Source organism: Haemaphysalis longicornis, unplaced genomic scaffold, assembly GCF_048455015.1.
Source record: "Haemaphysalis longicornis isolate Haplotype H1 unplaced genomic scaffold, Haemaphysalis longicornis Haplotype H1 scaffold_1, whole genome shotgun sequence".
Classification (NCBI taxonomy): Eukaryota; Metazoa; Arthropoda; class Arachnida; order Ixodida; family Ixodidae; genus Haemaphysalis; species Haemaphysalis longicornis.
The window spans coordinates 82,468,750-82,487,333 of NW_027526203.1; the positions used below are offsets into that span (position 1 = coordinate 82,468,750).

The 18,584-nt window shown below is 47.9% G+C and overlaps 1 protein-coding gene across 1 annotated transcript in view; it reads right to left on the reverse strand.

Annotated features, from left to right (window-relative positions):
• The window catches only part of LOC144177807 (peroxisomal ATPase PEX6-like), a 172,525-nt gene that overhangs the window by 129,391 nt on the left and 24,550 nt on the right, over window positions 1-18,584 (reverse strand). The window contains exons 5-8 of the mRNA XM_077705390.1: window positions 17,181-17,317; window positions 11,324-11,364; window positions 7,334-7,379; window positions 254-347 (exon numbers count right to left, since the gene is read on the reverse strand). Of these exons, the coding sequence (XP_077561516.1) occupies window positions 254-347; window positions 7,334-7,379; window positions 11,324-11,364; window positions 17,181-17,317 (318 nt within the window). The remainder of the gene's footprint in view (window positions 1-253; window positions 348-7,333; window positions 7,380-11,323; window positions 11,365-17,180; window positions 17,318-18,584) is intronic.

The following is an 18,584-nucleotide window of genomic DNA, read 5'->3' on the forward strand; positions in this document are numbered from 1 at the left end:
AATGTCTCTTATAACCAAGTGTCTCTTGTAACAGTGTCTCTTGTAACGAGGTTTTACTGTAGCATTCTATTAGCATCCTTGATATCTTTATCCATTTTCTACCTCCATCAGTTTTTTCTGTTCCCATCTTTTGTTTCCTGTAAAACTGTTCTCCTGAGACAGGGTGTTCAGACTGCCTGATCCCCCTAGAGGTAGGCAACCAGAGCAGCCAGGCGACAGGGGCAAAGAAGACAGGGCAGCACGCGCCCCTCACCTGGTACAGCCTGGTGTGCCTGGAATCGCAGAGGTACCCCGCAGCGTCTCCAGGTCCCTGCAGCTGCGTCACCTTGAAGAACACCACGTGGCGCCTGGTGGAAGAGGGAGAGAGGGCAGGGAACGCACTTGCACTGCCATGCACAGAAGACGCACACGGTGTTCACTCCTCTTCTTCCCGGCCTTACTAAGCACGAAGAACTAAGGCTCCGAAGTCCCACAAAGTAGTGAAGACCAACCACACGGTGCAGCCACAAACAAGGCATTGGGAAAATTCCCTTGCTTGCCAATAAGCGGTGCCCTCCAAAAAGGGGAAGCAGGAGCCAGCACACACACACGAACCGAACAGGGGCGATATTCTCGTGTTTGTCCGTTTTGAAAGCATCCGTTTTGCACCCATTTTATTCTGACGTACTTCCAGTTGTAGGTGGGCTTTGGGTTGACTTTTGCGCCACTGCTCTTGTAAACACAATTTAAACGACTAAACCTATTTTAAACTATCTTTTATGTGTTTATTGTTCTGCTAGCGAACCAACAACAAAGCGACAAAAAATCGCCTGCTCCCAATCGTCTGCTCCGAGAAGTCGCGGCTCATAGCTCCGCCAAGCTTGCATGGCGTCACACTCGGGTGTTCGCTTTTAGCCGCTCAGGGCTTGCTCAAAACGGAAACTTTTGAAACGGACACAAAACGGACAAAACACGAGAATACCGCCCCAGGAGAGAGAGCAGAAAAAAAGAGGGGAAAACATTTTTGGCTGGGCATTCCATTATCTAACTCTTTCACGACTGCGCCTGTTCAAAATCGTTCAATTTGAACGATACTTTCGAAGTGCATTTTCATAGCGTTCCAGGCGTTGCTCGAACAAGTAAAGCTGTATGGAGTTAGATAAGAAAATGGCCTTTCAAAATCAGTTTTGTTTTCATTTTTGCAACAAAAACACGATTTTTGACGCCTTTGAATCACCTGGGTGTGGAAAAGAGGCGTGGTCACCGCACATCGCTGCTACCAACGAAGAATGCGTGCCGTTCGTAATTACTCTGCACCAGCGTTTGTTTCTTGATATCAGGGTATGCATATGCATGGTGAACCAGCAAACGATTTGCAACCGTCAGGTTCACACTCCGACAGTAATAATCCCAGAAATCGGCTGAAAATGTCAAGCAGTGCCTGTTTGCAAAGCTAATTTATGATTTTAGACAGTTTTATTGCCTTTGCACACATAGTTCTAAGTTGTGTGGTAGTTCTACTTACCCCAGGACCATTCGCGAACAGTTTACAACAGTTTCGGTTTCGTTTCTGCATCGCGAAATTCATATTTAGTGCTACTATGCAGTTACCCAACTTCAAGGCTACCTACCATGGCGCCTTGAGCATCTGCGACTGATCTCAAACAAAGCACGCTGCTCCTGATTTCACCCCCCCCCCCCCCCAACCCGATTTCTGTGATAAGAACTTCACATGCAAGTCAAAGGATCACACCCAGTCACCAGATATCTGTTCCGACGAGGACAGCGCTTCAAACCAGCCTTACACACTGCCAGCTGTTCGCCTTCCAGTTTCGTTTCCATACGAGGGTATCTCCGGGGGTCTAGTGTTGCTGCTTGGTTGTACTGTCTATTCGGACGGAGTCTCCGATAAGTTTTTGTACTGTTTCATTTAAAAAATGTTAGGTGGCGCTGAAATGGAGGAGGCTTGTTGTGCTGATCTTTTTTATCGCGCAACAGCTACTCGGCCAAAGTTTGCAGCGCACGATTCTAGCGCATCGCACCTCATTCCTGCAAGCAAGGCTACAATTGCGAGTCAGAAGATGAAAATAAAGCTAAACTTTGTGTTTTGAGAGATAACTGACCGTGAACGTCAACAAGCACCAACCACGGAGTTCCGTTTTCAACTTCATGCATGTTTTTCCACATTGCGTGCTTGTCCCAAATATTGTGCTCGCTGTAAATGCAAAGTCAGTCATTGACAAGATTTTTGTACATTATGTGGGGGCGAATTGGTGACTCTGATTATGTCAAACCACCAAATTTCTTCCAGGGAACCACCCGAAATTGCCCATTTCGAATTGGAGGTTGGGCTTCACTGCATGACACGAGCACTGTGCTTGCTAACATTTTTTTTTAATCTGACAAACTGTTCTGCGCAAGTCGAAATTTTTTCTAGGACGTGTTTCTGAAATGTTTCCCCACAAAATGTATATCCTAATTTTTTTGTACTACCAGTGGTTTGATATACACAATTTCTTTTTTATCATTTTTTTTCGACAACTTGACAAAAATTTTGATTCTGATATTTTTTTTCGCAACTATGATATATAAAAACATTTACCCCTTTCACTGCCGGGTTTTTTTCTGACTGCTCCTCACCCCCTGCCAAGTATTTTTTTCATGTTGGTTCAGTGGAAATTTCATGCTAGTAATGCACCATGATACTCCACAGGACGTGTAAAGATATTTATTCAGGATTATCCTATTCAAATAAAAAAGGCTTACAAATTACAAATAATTAATACAATAATTAACAAAATAATGAGCTGCTCAGGAGGATGTCCAGCCGTTTAGAAAACCTTTTTGGTGTGGAACTCTTCAAAACAAGGCACCACACAAAGCGGCACCTGGCGGCTTGAACACACATAGCGGGACTCCCTTCGCAGCTTTGGTCGCATCTGTGTGTGAGCACAGACGTGGCAGACTCGTGTAGGGTTCTGCTTCGCTGCAGTCGGTGGTAATCTGAGACAGGAAGTGATGCGCTGTCAGCCGCGTTGGATCTTCCCCTTTCGACGGGCGTCCTCCCTTCGGCTTTGAGTTTCCCTCATGGTACTTCTCAACTAGTTTCCCTCATGGTACAGTCGAATCCCGCTACAACGAAATTGATGGGACGCGCGAAAAATTTCGTTGAAGCGAAAATTCGTTGAGGCGAAATCCGCTCCAACACACCACGGAAAGGCCCGAAAAATAGCCCCGTATGTTTCCGCATCATTGGCAGCAAAAAAACAATGTTTAGAAAAAGGAGTGACGCGCAATAACGTCATGTTTATTCGGATAGCACACATACCAATGGTTATCTGTGTTCACTGCACGCAAAGAACGCGTTACGGAGGGGGATGAAGAAATGCAGGCGCAAAACGTATTGCTGCACAACAAGGCGTGCCCACCGAGCTGATTACTTGCAGATAGCTGCTAGGCCGTCGGAAGCCCCCCCCTCTCGCTTGTGGCAAGAGCAGTGCCGTTATCTTATCCTCTGACAGGGCACGGCAGCTACTGACCTTGGCAGGCACGACGCGCGCGCTTGCATTAAACATGACCGCGCGCTTGCGACTAAGATAGGATGACTTGGCTTCAAGACCAAACACGCAAACATGATTTTTGCTCTTGGCTATGAAGAATGGTAGAAGGAAAACGGCAAGGACAGCTGCTCACGAGCCACAACGCATACATGACGGCGCCGCGCCAGCAGCAGAGCACATTCGTGCGATTTCAATTGGATATAGATTGGCTGTAGCTCCGGCTTGGCGAAGCGGGCCTGTGCCTCATGTAAAGACGGCCAGCCACATCGTTATCACCATCAAACAATGGCGTCTGCCTAAGAGTTTTTTTTTTGTTTTGTTTTGTGTGGCGGTGTGGGCGCACCGCGCATGTTTTCGGTGAAACTAAGCATCCTGAATGTTTAAAAAGTTACAGATAGCTGGCGCTATGCTTATTTTATTGTAAAATAATTGTTCAAACCCAGCCCAATTCATCGAAAATTTCGTTGAAGCGAAAGCAAGCCAGACAAATGGTTCGTTGCGGCGAGGACTTTGTTGCATTGACTTCTATGGTTAGCTGACGGGGAATTGGAAATATTTCGTTGAAGCGGAAATTTCGTTGAAGCAGACTTCGTTGTAGTGGGATTAGACTGTAATAGACTGTACTTCTCAGCTAGCCGGCAGACTAATTCAAGCCGAAAGTCCGCCATGCTCCTTTTTTTAGCGGACGCTGTCATTTGCAGTATATTGCTGTTTAGGCCAGTGATGTCCAGGAGGTGGAAGAAGTACTTCTTGTACCACTTCATGGACTTTCTTGTGACTGTACCGGTCACGGTCACAACCATATCTACTTTGTCCACAGCTCCCATGCACAAGTTGTACTCGGCGACACACTTCTTGCTCTTGCCAGTCTTCCTGTCCACCTTTGCGAACTCTACCATGCCACCCTTATGCTTTGTTGTGAGCATGTGAACTTCACGTTTGTCCTTCCAGCGGACGAAGAGAAGCTGGTCATTGCACATCTCACTGGTTTCCCCTTTCTGCAGTCTTTTGTCTTCGTGCGGGACACCACTTTTGTTCTTTCGCACTGTACCGCAGGGAGGGGTCTTGCTTTCGAGAAGGTGGGCGAACAGAGCCGGACTGGTGTACCAATTAACAGCCCAGAGGATGTGCCCCTTGTCCAGGCACTTGTCCAACAAAGTGAGAACAACTGGTGCTCCATATCCCGTCTCAAAGCCGTTGATTTCAGTTGAGAATCCGGTGTACATCACAATGTCCAGCACAAATCCTGTCTTTACGTCACACAGTACAAAAGATTTCCGGCCGAACCTGCTTCGTTTGGACGGAATATACTGCTTGAATGACAACCACCCTTTGAAAAACAGCAGGCTCTCGTCAATGCAAAGATCCTGGCAGGGAGATAGGGCCTCTTGAAAGGTTTTTCGAAGCGCCGTGAGGACCGAGCGAACCTTGTGCAGCCTGTTCATTATCAGAGAAATGCAGAAACCTCAAGATGAGGAGGACGCGGTTGCGACTCATCATCTTCGAGAATGCAGGTGTGCTCAAGAGGGGATCCATGGACCAATACTCGGCAATGGTGCCTTTTTCTTGCATGTGCCATGAGCATTACGACAGCAACAAATATGTATAACTCACGTGGAGTCACATTTTCCCCTGGTGTGTACGGGATCCGGCGGCCGGCGTCAGCGCGGCAACTACTTGGCGCTGGAAAATGTTCATCTGCTCCACAATTGTGTCCATAATTGTGTCCACAATATCCGGCGTAAACAAACTTTCAAAAATCTCGAGCTCACTGGACGCTGCCATGATGACATTGCAGATCACTGAAGATGATGGGTCAAAAGAATGCTCCTGAGGCTTCAATTCTTTCTTCTTCCAAGAGAAATTCCGCTCGTCAACTTTCCTCTTCTTGCTCGAATTCTTCGGTGGCAGGGGCTCTTCTTCGCTGTCATCGCTCGATGAGTCACTTAGCTGAGCTCCTTCATTGTTACCACTTTCATCTGAGTCAGAATTCATCAGCAGTTCTTGAATTTCTTCGTCTGTCAAAGCGCGGACGCACGTGGCGCGCTGACTCGCCATGGCTGCTGCGCTCTGCTGAGACAGAGCGACGCGGGTGTAAAAACGTGGCTCCGTGCATTGTCTAGAATTTAATTTACAAGTTCTATGTGTTTAGGTGACCTCTCCATAGATGGCAGGAACTGAAAACATTTTTTTTTTTTTTCCCATGAGTTGCCACGGGAGTTGCAGGGAGTGAGTTTTAAAAAGCAACACGAGTACAGTAGAATCTCGATGATACGAATCTCGCGGGACCGCAAAAATTTTCGTATCATCCGAAATTCGTATGAACCAACACAGACCAAAAAATTGAGCGCTGAAAAAAGTTTTCGTTTATTTCTTTTCTTACTTTCGCGTGAACAAATCCGTGATTTTTTCTGCTTTTTTTAAACCCCCACGTCACAAAGCAGTCCTTTCTGGCGCGCGTAACGCTTCGCCTAGCTTCGCGCTTGTCTCCTCACTCCCGGTGTCCAAGCTCGCTACACGCCGCAACAGTCAAGCGTGAACCGCATGGTGCGTTTTTGCACGCGATTCGCACGCCTCGGCTTTGCGCGCGCTGTATTTTCACGGCCACATTGACGATTTCGCGCCCGCGGTATCTCCTACCTCGGTCAGAAAAAGACGCTGACGACTTGCGAAACACTCGAGACAGCCCGCTGGCTCCGCCTGAGATGTTTAGGCTTACCACTCCGGCAGATATTTTATGGGCGCTTTCACTAGCGGCGCGGATGGTGTTTTATAGTACCGTTTTCGCCAACGTTATCAGCTCCTTTACTGCACAAGAAACTTCGTGTCTGCCTTGAGCGGCATTTTAAAGAGCGGCTAGAAGCAGTCGCTCAAGCGGCCGTGCCACTTCGCGGCCGAAGCCGCCGCCATGTTGCCGCCGCCGGCCGCGGCGCGCGCAGCGTGCGAGAGGTTTCGCGGCGTGCGGGGTGCGTTTTCGCGAGCAGAAAACAACAGCCCGGCCGTTTCTGGAGAAAAAAGAGTGACAAATGGGGAGAGAGAGCCGTCACTTGCTTGTTCAGCAGTCGGGCGCCTCGCTGGCTCGTTCGTATCATCCGCCGGGCCGCGCAGTTCCGTTCGTAACAGCCGAAATTTTTCCCATTGCAAACAATGCAATTTTGCCGGGACTTTTCAGAAATTCGTATCATCCCGAAATTCGTATCACCCAGAATCGTATCATCGAGATTCTACTGTATACTCGGGAGTAGCAGGAGCTGCGAGTGGGCGGTTTAACGAGTTATCTGGGTAGTGGCAGTTAAAGGGTTAAAAAACTGGTGTTATTGGAAATGCCATTAAATAATCTGCATTTTGTGTTCCTGTAATTGGTACCTAACAAATTTTTTTAGCAGAAAAAAAAATGTTTTCTTGTACCCCTGAAAATCGGTCAATTTTCCGGCGGTCGCGAAAGAGTTAATTTGATAAGTGCCCAAAAATAGCATGATCCCTTTGGCGAGGGGCATGAAAGAAACAACGCAAAGAGAGATGTAGAACAGAGAAAAAAGAGAAAGAAAATAATAATAGCAACAGACCAAACACCACACAACCGATTAACCCATGATGGCTTTGGACACATTTTTCACAGCTCAGACAAAAGTGCTGCAATGCTCGAAGATAGGTACTCAGATCAGGTGCCTCAACTGAGTTGTAGAGAAGTTGCGCTATGTCTCAATTACTCCCAGGGAAGGCTTCAAGTCAACCTGGGTTGTTTCCCCCAAAGCTGACATTTCAGACAGAGACAAAAAAAAATTCACCCATACCTGTGACAGCTGCCATCGGGGCGGTACTTCTCAGGGCAGCTGGCACCTGCACAAGAGGGAACAAAGGTCAAGCAAGTCACCATAACCGCCACCCAAACATGTTTTGCGGTGCCACCGTGCTAGAGATGACAGTAATGACGAGATACTGAATCTATGCCTACCTGCTAAGGCTTAACGTTCATCTTAAACGCACAACAATACACGGACAAAGAAGACAATGGCAAGCGCTTTGTCCTTGTATTCTTTGTCCGTGTTATTTATGCACACTTAAGACAAGGACAATCACTTGTCTTTGTCTTTTTTGTATTATTTTTGTGTGCTCAAGTTGACATTTTCAAATTCCCTGAGTTTTCCAGGTTTTCCCCGAGTGATTTTGCTAAATTCCCTGAGTGACACAGAACTTCGTTTTAGGGCAAGGCAGGCCGACACCATGTCGCCAGATGCTGTCACACTCTAATAAGCATGTTATAAAATAAGAAAAGACATAATACAGTTTGAATGGTAACAAGTAATGTTTATTTCATTAAAAAACAACGCAAAAAAAAGCAAAATTTCACTGCTTTAAAGAGTTTCTTTCGGTTTGGATCAGGGACACCTTCATCTCGGCATCAGCCAACACTTTCTGCTTCTTGAGCTCAAGCTCCTTCAAAGCGGTGGCCGCACGTTTCCTTTCCCGTTGATTCCTCAATGCATCAGCTCTTTCTTTTCTCGCCCTCTCCAGCTCTTCCTTCCATCGCGCGTTCGCCCCACGCACCATTTGAAGCATCCTCTTCGTCAACGGTACACTGGCAACTCCTCCAGCCGACGACACGGCGTCGAAGACAATTCGCTGGGCGACCAGAGATTGTTCCTTCTGATTTTCGACAAGGCAGTCCTTGTTGATGGAAAATCCCCGCTCAACAGACGCATTTCCGTGCGAAAGAGAGAGAATTATCTTGGCGAAAGTGAAGAGTTCCTTGTTTGAGCCACAGACACCTGCCCAAAGGGCGTCCAGCCGATGCGTGCTTCGGTCAAAACATTTCAACGCTGCCTGCGTAGAGGCTAAAGAGCACACATGCTTGTAGGACCGCAAAGTGCGATCTGCTTCCGCTCCGGTCATCCATTGATGTTCTGTTAAAACTTCGAGTGCCTCACTTAAACGCCTTTCCCCAAGCTCGGGAATCAGCGCGCACGCGGGATCCAGACACGACGATCCCCTCGTCAGTTTAAACTTCAATGGTGACCTTTCCACAATCTTTTTGGCGCAATTCTTCACAAAAGTGGCGCAGTCCTTTCTGAATGCAAGGACAGTCAAATCTGAAAGATTTGGGGCCTTTCGAAGTGCATTCCTCGTCGCAAAGCCAAGGTCAATCTTGGGCGTTCCAAGAATGTTCGCAGGTTGGTCCATGTCCACCTTTACCAACTTCAGTGGGCTGTCCGCAGCCATCATTACTTCTTTCTTTACTATTCTACTTATTAACAATCGCAGAAGATTTTCCAACGCTGTTCCAAGAAATGGAAACTTTTAAAATGAAGGAAAATGTTTTTTTTTTTTATTACGCCAAATTCACGTGTCAACTTACTAGAAACCGCAGTAGATGGCACCAGGTGTTGAAGCTACTGCATGCTACTGCGCGGAAAGAATGGGGGAGCAACGCGCCACGCCGGCACCCCCAGCGGCCGAGGCGGAGTAGCACACTTACCGCATCCCCCTTCACCTGTAGCTGCTGCAAAAAGCTATCGCGGTTGTCGCGGCGCGCAATGTACGCGGAGTGGGGAGGCAGGGTCGGGGGGTCGTCGAAGTGGTCGAATAGCTCACTTGCGATCCGCACGAAGCGCATTCTCTGCATCAGACGGCGCCATCAGAGACAGCGCGGGGAAACTGTACGCTTTCGACTCACTCTGTTACTCGAGCCAGCATTACCGTGTTTTATTACAGCTAATTTTCCCTGATAGAAGCACAAATTTGTCAAATTCCCTGAGTTTTCCCTGATTTTTTCCAGACTATTCAAAATCCCTGAGAATTCCCGGTTTTCCCGGTTTTCCCGGTTGGTAGACACCCTGCAAGATTAATGTTATGGAATGCCAACTAGCCCAAACACAAGCCCTGCTAAGGCTGCCCAGCTGAATGCAGAGGGCTGTCATGACAACGAGGAATGGGGCAGTCTATCACTTTCAGTGTGAACTATGCACACATAACATTAGCTGTGCCATGTACAGACAGGAGCAGCCCAAGTGTACCATTACAGAGGACTACAAATGCCCCACCCCCGCCCACACCAACCCCAGGGACTCCACACTGATGAAGTCGCCGAATGGGGAAGCAATGCTTTAATGGGACACAGCAGCGAACCTGCCAAAGTGTTATATGTTACTGCATCATGAAACTTAAATAGCTCACTCATTTACCTCACCGTTCTTGCAAAAGTCAAGAGTGTCGGCTGATCCGTAAACCTCAGAAGAAGGGACAACACTTCTTTGCAGACACCTTAAACGTTACTCCTATACCACCACACCTCATTTGGAACGTGGCTTGGCAGTAGCTCAGTCCTCAACATTTTAATTCTCACCTACTGGCTGCTGACACCCACGTCTAATTTGTTAACGTAGACTTTACCCATGTTAAACCTGCTTGCAATTTATTCAATTTCCCCAAGCGGAGCAATGAATATGTCGTTCGCAGCCAACGGCATTAAATCGGGACAAAAGGATGGTGCGAAAGGAATCCGAATGAGCCTTCCTTGGGGGAAAACAAAAAACAAAAACAAATAACGCCTGTAAATACATAGTTTGCACGCTGTAGCCTTTCATCTGGTCCGACAATCTGACAACGTTTGGAACTCTCTCTCTCGCATTCCTCTGACACTCCAGGCTAGAGGTGCGCCTCAGGGGCCAAGTGCTAAAGGAGAAAATACCTGACACAACCAGTGGGGGTCTCACAGCACCAAGTTCCAAACCCCGTTTCTCTCAGATATCAGGCAGGCTGTTACTTAGGTCACAGCTACTGTATTCAGGTATTACGTCAGACCAAAATGGGCACAGGTGGGTACCAGTCAGCTGCTTTGCCACGTAAGTGTTGCGGGAACCACTGAGTTCCGCCATGCTCCCTATTCTTCACAGTGAACCGCGGAATTGAGTGGGGAAGGTCCCTCTCTCCTGTACAGTGGCTGCACACTTCGCCGCGGGGCAAGTGCGTCACGGCGCTCCCTCCCATGTAACTGGTCTAACTGGAATTCCAACAGCCTGGTCCGGCTGTGCAGGCCTAGGGAAGGCCTCTTTGGATACGGGCCGGCGACCACAGCAGACGTAAGTACGTTCGTTGCCTTCCTTTGTCTGCTCCTTACTATCTCTCCCAACCTGGCCAGTTGGTTTTGTCAGTGACTGAGCGATGCATCCAGCGTGCATCATTGGAGCACCAATAAACATTGGTGTTGGCCATTCCCGAGTCGTGTGCATTCCTGGCTGTTCTCTACCACTACACCAATCAGCAATCCGGGGTGCAGTTCAGCGAAGCCAGCATTGCGGCCTAGTCTCGAGAGTCAGCTAGGTCGCCATAAAAACCCCGATCCTGACAGCACTATAAAACGCCTCAACGAGTTAATACCCTCTTTTCAGAGAAACAGCCTGCCTAGAAAGAGGAGGCCAACCCATTTAGGGCACAGGGTAGCTGCATGAAACATTGCACTAAAAGCAGACTCCATCTCACACGTCCTGTGTACCCCCCCCCCCCCCCCCCCCCCTTTGTATGCCTCACCAAATCCTGTCCGTTGTACCCTCAACAAGTGCTGTGGAAGCTGATGCAATGGTAAAAGAGAAAAGAACCCTGCCCAGCTGGTGATGGGGGGGCAATCATCAAGCAGAACCAGAAAACACAGGCCCAATAGCAACATCAAAGCTGCTGCAGATCTAGGACAGCCAGCACATAACTACTTTCGGTTACAGCCTCACTTCTCCTCCACTTGGATCCCCACAAAATGCTTCACAGGTGAGGGCAAGGGCCAGAGCACTCACTGAGGATGCTGACGGTGGCAATGTCTCCCTTGCAGATGTACCTGCCGGCACGAGGGAACAGAGAAGACTATGAGGACCATAGGTCGGCAAAACAGAAAGGACGCACTCACACTCAATTCCAATTTTTTTCCTCCACGCTTTGCTCACACAAACTCAGACTCAAAAAGGTCATCTATGCTCAAAATTCCTCGAACTCCATAATCGCAAACTTATTTTGTAATCGTACTCATCTGTACTCAAACTCATTAGTCCTCACGATTACTTGCACTCAATCGGTACTCATTTGTACTCAAATCATCTGTACTCACTTGTACTCTCACTCAGTCTGTACTCAAACTTATTAGTACTCACGATTACTCGTACTCAATCAGTATACTCTATTATACTCAATCTGTACTCACATTTACTCGTATTAAAAAGTGTTTATAGGAATTTGTTACCCCAATCAACCACTTGCATTCCCGCGCTCAACTAGGTCCACGGACCAATATTTTAACGGAGCAAGTCTAGTGAAGCCACCATGCCCGCCCTTGCTTTCCCTAGAGTCCTTCAATGCTTTTGAAGGGCTCTGCTTTCACCATGGCAACCCCGTGGCAAGCGAGCCTAGAGTGCAGCAACACCGTGAGAGAGGGAATGGCAATAACGGCAGTTTTTTTTACCCGCTGCGGTGGCTCAGTGGCTATGGCGTCGTACTGCTGAGCCCAGAAATGTGGGCCGTGGCCACTTTTTTGATGCAGGCGTAAAAGCAAAAACGCCCGTGTGTTCGAGATTTCAGCACATGTTAAAGATCCCCAGGTGGTCAAAATTAATCCAGAGGCCTCCACTACAACGCGCCTTATCGCCTGTGTAGCGTTGGCACGTTAAACCTCATAATCAATAACGGCAGTTTTGTGCAGTACTCACGAGTACAGCACTCTGAATACTACTTGCAACATGTACTCACGTCTATACTCACTCGTCATCACACTCACATTTTTCCTCTGGGCCTGCACTCACTCATCATCATACTAGGTATTTTTTTTGTCTGGGTCTGTACTCACTCATCATTGTGCTTACTCGTGAGTCTGAGTACAAATGAGTACTAATGAGTGTATTCACGCATGAGTGCGCCGACCTATGGTGAGGACAGTGCACCCTAAGACGGGCACCACTCACACAAGGCCTGACAGCGTGCTTGTCAAGAGGCACATCAGCGAGTGCACCACTTGAGAAGCACCTGTGGAGTACTAGTACCACACCAGCTGCACAATGCTGAACAGAAGCAGCGAAAATACCACCACCCGTTCCTGCCAAACAGGGGCATTCAGAACTGAACAGCAACAAGAAGGCAGTGCCAGAGTAGGCCCGACGACTCCAATGTAAAATTTTCAGGAGAATTCAGTTCCACAAGAAAAGAAAGGGAAACAAAAAATGTGGACAGCCAGAAAAAAACAGTGCCGCTGCTACTTCTGCTGAAAAACTGCCCAAAAGAATGATTTGATTGTAGGTTTTAAAACGCGCCGATGCAACGCAGGCGATGAGGCGTGCCGTAGAGAAGGGCTCCAGAATAATTTTGACCACAGGGGGATCTTCAACGCGCGCCGAAATCTCGTACACACGGGCGTTTTTGCTTTTCGCCTCCATCAGAAAAGTGGGTTGTATGAGGTTGTATGAGGGTTGTGTGAGGTGCACCAACATCTAGTGAAGTATAGCAGGCAGGCGAAGCCATGAACAGTTAAAGCTCCAAGTAGCTGTTTCAGCATAACGTACCTCAGTATAACATAAATAATTTTTCTCTAATTTCGACATAACTTCCACATGACAAGGCCTGCAGCACTGAAACAAAAAAAAAATCTTGCCCAGAAGGATAATTTCCTGTTCATAATACAGTGTTTGAGGAAAAGGCATTGCTTGTACGAATAATTTGGGCATCTGAATACAGCGCTGCCAGACTTGCAGGAAGCATGCAGGCATTTCTTTGTATTTTTTTTTAAGGTAACACCTGATTACAGAATGTTCCTTTTACCCTGTCTCTTCACTGTTTCAAAAGTCGGCCACCATGATTTCAGTAATGTACAATAGTGTGTTCTACGCCATCTACTGTAGTATGAAATGGTTCTCTAGCCTTGGTCAAGCTTCTTCACCAGCTTGTAGCCAGGGAACCCTTTTGAATCCATTTCTGGAAAATAGGTAAAGAGTTGATTTGATTTCACTGGTAGTACTAAAATGTACTGAACTGATTGCCTGGGTGTGCAGCTTACTCTATATACAGTTAAACCTGGATATAACAAAGCTGACAAATTCTCGGAAAATTTCGCTATAAGGAGGTTTTCGTTATATGCAGTTTCGGTATAAAAATTCGGGGGAAAAATGCACAAATGAAACAAAAGTATAACTGGAGGTCGGCATCACCTAGAACATTTATTTGGCGGAAAAAAACGGAGTTATGGTCGACAGGCTACTGGCCGGGATGCCAAATCTTGCGGCGACGTCCTTCTTTTTTTCACCTGCGGCAACGGCGTCCAAAACGGCTATCTTGTCTTCAAGAGTCAATGTCTTTCGTTTCTTTATCGAGGCACTCATCTTTACAACCGCACACTTCCTAGATGCGAGGACGCAAGAGCCGACTCGCACGCGCGAATAAAAAAATGCCGGAGGGGTACTGATGCGCAGAAGGGAGCAAAGAACGGAAAGCGCGGAAAGCGAGTGCGGCGTGTGTTTTCTCCAGTACGCAGCCACAGAACAGAGAGAGCGCGGGACGATCGTGAAGAGAGGAGAAAGCGGTGCCAGAGGAGGTTCGCTTGCGAAAGCTGGCCGCCTGACGCCATGCTCGCCCCCACCCCCCCCTCCTTTTTTTTTTTCTCCGTGGAGCTTTTCTTTTAGTGTCACGTGGTGCGGGGATAGCGGATTGAAGAGGACTCCGGTAGCCGGCGCGAAAGCCTTTGAAAACCCGCGAGCACGGGTAGCACCGGTCAGGGAGCAACAGAATGCAGTTTGAAAAAAGAGGGGAGAGGGCGGCAGACGCGTTCTGCAGCCCTCTCCTCTTTCTCCGCAACCCACACCCTCTCTACTGAAAGGGTGTTGGTTGCGCCGGCGCCGGTGGCACCGCGGCACCCCGCGAGAGCTCAGCAGCGAGACCGTTGCCGCGGCTTGTGCGCGCCGTGCGCGATCACATCGTTTCGCGCTGTCGGCGCCGGGGCAGCCGCACAGCAGATGAATGCGGCTGTCCATCACGCTAAAAAAAAAAATGGTGCAAAATGGCGAGGTATTTGGCGGAAAAATTCGTTATTTCCAGGGTGCCCGCCGCTGCTAGTTTGTTACATAGAGGTCAGAAATACACATGCTTCTATGCAGTAGCGCCGGGGAATATCAAAACTTCGTAATAAAGAGGAATTCGTTGTATGGAGGTTCGTTATACGCAGGTTTAACTGTATTGTTTTCACCTTTTTTTTTTTCACCTGTGTAGTGGATGCGCACTTCAAGGCGCACTTCAAGGCGCACTTCAAGGCAGAGGTGCCTTTTCCACGCTGGGCTCGGCCGGTTCGAGTTACCTGAGCCACCGGATGTATGACGTGTGACTTATCATGTTCCACGCCTGCACCGCCATGCCATCGGGGACCGGGGGGGTTTTGCCATTTCTTTTCGCTGAATAAAGGCAGTGGAGTTCCAACAACTGATCGGTGTGTACACTTGTATCATCGCTCATCAACCGGCAAGACAACATACCCGCTGAATATTTGATGCTCACCATTATCTTGTGTGTTACTTTATCGCATCGTCGTCATGTATCCGGGATTTGTGGTTTGCTATTAACTTTCTATCTCACACTAGTTAGAAGTAGGGGTGTGCGAATATCATTTTTTTAATTTCGAAGCGAATTCGAATAATAAAAACAAAGTTCGAATCGAATCGAATATTTTTCGAATACGAATACTTATTGTTTTTTGTAAAATTAAAGTTTTCACCATCTAGAGACACAAAAACTGCAACTTTATTGCACAACAAATCATACAAAGTAAAATTAGAAATTACACAATACCATTGCACTTAACAGGTTAAGGTCTGAACTCACTTAAATGTTTATATGGAGAAAGGTTAACTGCTCGACATGTTCGGGGAGCAGTGACAACCTCCTGCTCATCACGACTCCACCAAATACCGAAAGTAGCCGCTCACTTGAGACACTAGTGGCTGGCATGCCCGAGCCCCTGCACATTGCCGCGCGCTGATACAGTAATATCTCAATGATACTAATCTTGCGGGACTGCGAAAAATATTCGTATCATCCGAAATTCGTATGAACCAACACAGACCGAAAAATTGAGCGCTGAAAAAAGTTTTCGTTTATTTCTTCTCTTACTTTCGCGTGAAGAAATTCGTGATTTTTTTCTGCTTTTTTTAACCCCCATGTCGCAAAGCAGTCCTTTCTGAAGCACGTAAAGCTCCGCGCTCGTCTCCTCACTCGCTGTGCCCAAGCTCGCTACACGCCGCAACAGTCAAGCGTGAACCGCATGGTGCGTTTTGCACGCGATTCGCTCGCCTCGGCTCTTCGAGCGCTGTATTTTCATGCCCGCATCGACGATTTCGCGCCCGCGGTAGCGCCTACCTCGGTCAGAAAATGACGCACGACGGGCGCGGCAGAATGGAGGAGCCTGACTACTTGCGATGAGATCGAGACAGCCGGCTTGGCTCCGCCGGAGACGGTTAGGCTTAGCACCCCGGCAAATATTTTACGGGCGCTTTCTAGCGGCGCGGGTGATGTTTTATGGTACCGTTTTCGCATGCATTATCAGCTCCTTGACCGCACAAGCAACTTCGTGTCTCCCTTGAGCCGCATTTTAAAGAGCGATTAGAAACGGTCACTCGAGCGCCCGCGCCACTTCGCGGCTGGAGCCGACGCCATGTTGACGCCGCCGGCCGCGCCGCGCGCAGCGTGGGGGTGGTTTCCCGGCGGTGTCAGCGCGCGTTGGGCGTGCGCAGAGCGTTTTCGCGAGCAGAAAACACCGATACAGTCTGCGAAAGCACGTACCGTTCGCCGAGTTTATGCTTCGCCACTTTGCTGCTGAGACACGCTCTGAATTATTTTTTTTTTTTAGTTTTGGGTGGTTCGAATATTTCGAACCATAAAAGTGTCATTCGAATCGAATCGAATACCAAAAAATTCGAATCGAATATTCGAAGTTTCGAATATTCGCACACCCCTAGTTACAAGGCCTCCCCTCCAGAACAATTTTTAAGAGAGAGAGAGAGAGGGAGAGACAAGGGGGGGGGGGGGTAGAGCGGCATGTACAGCCACTCAGTCCAGCCACAGAACAGAGATTTTCCTACGTTAAGAGCAGCAGAACAGGCATTGTGCCAGAGTTTCAGCACCTCTCTGATTGGTAAAAGATTACCCACACATGTGACCAGACAGGCCTGGGATTTCTGCACGTATCAACTCTTGCTGACAGCCATTAGAAAACAACGAGTGAATCATGGATTGGCTAAGTCTGCATTGTGCAAGTTACTACTGTGCAAAAGATGATTGCCCTTTTACTCATTTTGCTCCACTGTTTTTAGCTAGGTGTTTAAGCAATCTTTCAAAGGTGTGAGTGAGAGCAATTCAAGAAGAAGGGTGTTCACCTGCCTGTAGCTGGTGCATTGTACAAATAAATGGTTGGTATGGGAGTACGCAAGTTGAATGAACCTTCAATGCAACGAAGCAAAGCACCGATTCCAACAACTCTGTAACATCGAGGTTTAATTAACTGTGCCCATTACTCAAGTGATAAGGCCACCACGAACTCTTCCTCAAATCCCTTTTGCTTTGGCGCTGAACGATGTGGGTCGGAGACACGAACGAACAGAGGGCGACAAGTATACCCCAGCTCCCCCTCACCGGGGCCTCCGGAAGTGTGCTTCCAGCAGAGGCTGGCACTCGATGCTCGCACTGTACGTGGGACTCCGCACCAGGGCCAAGCTGAACTCGCCGGCAGTGTCGGGGGGAGCTGGGGGCTGCTGGCCACCCGGGGCCGCCTGCGTGCAGTAGAGGGCGACAGCGTACGTCATTAGGTGGGAGAAGAGCAAGGGGAATTGAGGGGGAGAGACAAAAGACAGCTGTCTGTCCTGAGGCAGCCACCTCGGCCAATTATCCGACACACGGACGAATATTCGTGCCTTGTAGTCATGATGAACTGTTTATTTATTTATTTATTTATTTATTTATTTATTTATTTATTTTACCCTCAAGGTCAAGGGCATTACAGAGGGGAGTGGGGGTTCATGTAGGGGGAGCAATACAACAAAGAAATAAAACAAAGTGCCGCAACAACAACTAAACATGTACACTTAACATCTGTAACATTGTTAATAATGCAGTGCGGAAGCGTTCGTTATCTTGAATGCCAGCAATTGGTCCGGGAAGGTGGTTCCATTCGTTCGATGTAAGAGGAATGAATGACTGAAAACAAGTGTTAGTGAGGCATGTCATAATGCCTACTTTGTGAGGGTGGCCAGTGCGGGACGAAACATATGAAGGTGGGGAAATGAGAGCTGTGCGTAAAATAGAGTTGTGGTAATAAATTTTATGGAACAAGGAAAGTATACTGTATTTGCGACGAGTAGCCAGATGAGGCAATTGCAAGGAATTTTTCATGGATTTAACACTAGGTGTTCTGCTGTAATTGTGAAGAATGAAACGAGCGGCGTTGTTCTGGACTAGTTCTAATGATTTAATGAGAGTTTCAGAGCTGGGGTTCCAAATAGAAGCTGCGTATTCAAGTTTTGACCTAACTAATGTTTTGTATAACAGTGTTTTTAATGAGACCGGTGCGGAACGAAAGTTGCGGCGTCAGTAGCCTAACATGCGATTAGCGCTGTTAATTGAATTCTCAACATGCAAAGACCAGGTTAGATTATCACAAATATTAACACCTAAGTACCGATATGATGTAACGTTTTCTAGCGGCGTGTTATTGTTCATCATGATAACCTTGAAGTGTAGTGGTGTCATAGTACAAGCTTCTACTCACTCTGCTGACATGTCTCCATCCCTGAGTAGGAGAGGCATGACGATTCTGCTCAAAAAAAGCAAAAACAGCCTGTCGTACTACTCCTCGGTCGATTAATTTGGCACTCACAAAAGCAGGGTCCCTCTCGTCTGTGAGGAACGGCTTGCGACGCCAATGCATCGTGACGCATTTATGTACGGACAAATTTCCGCACGCAGCCAGGTGTTGTGGGAGCCTTTTAGGGCCCCACATGTCAAGGCCTGCTTACTGTACTGTGTTCGCACATGTGATTG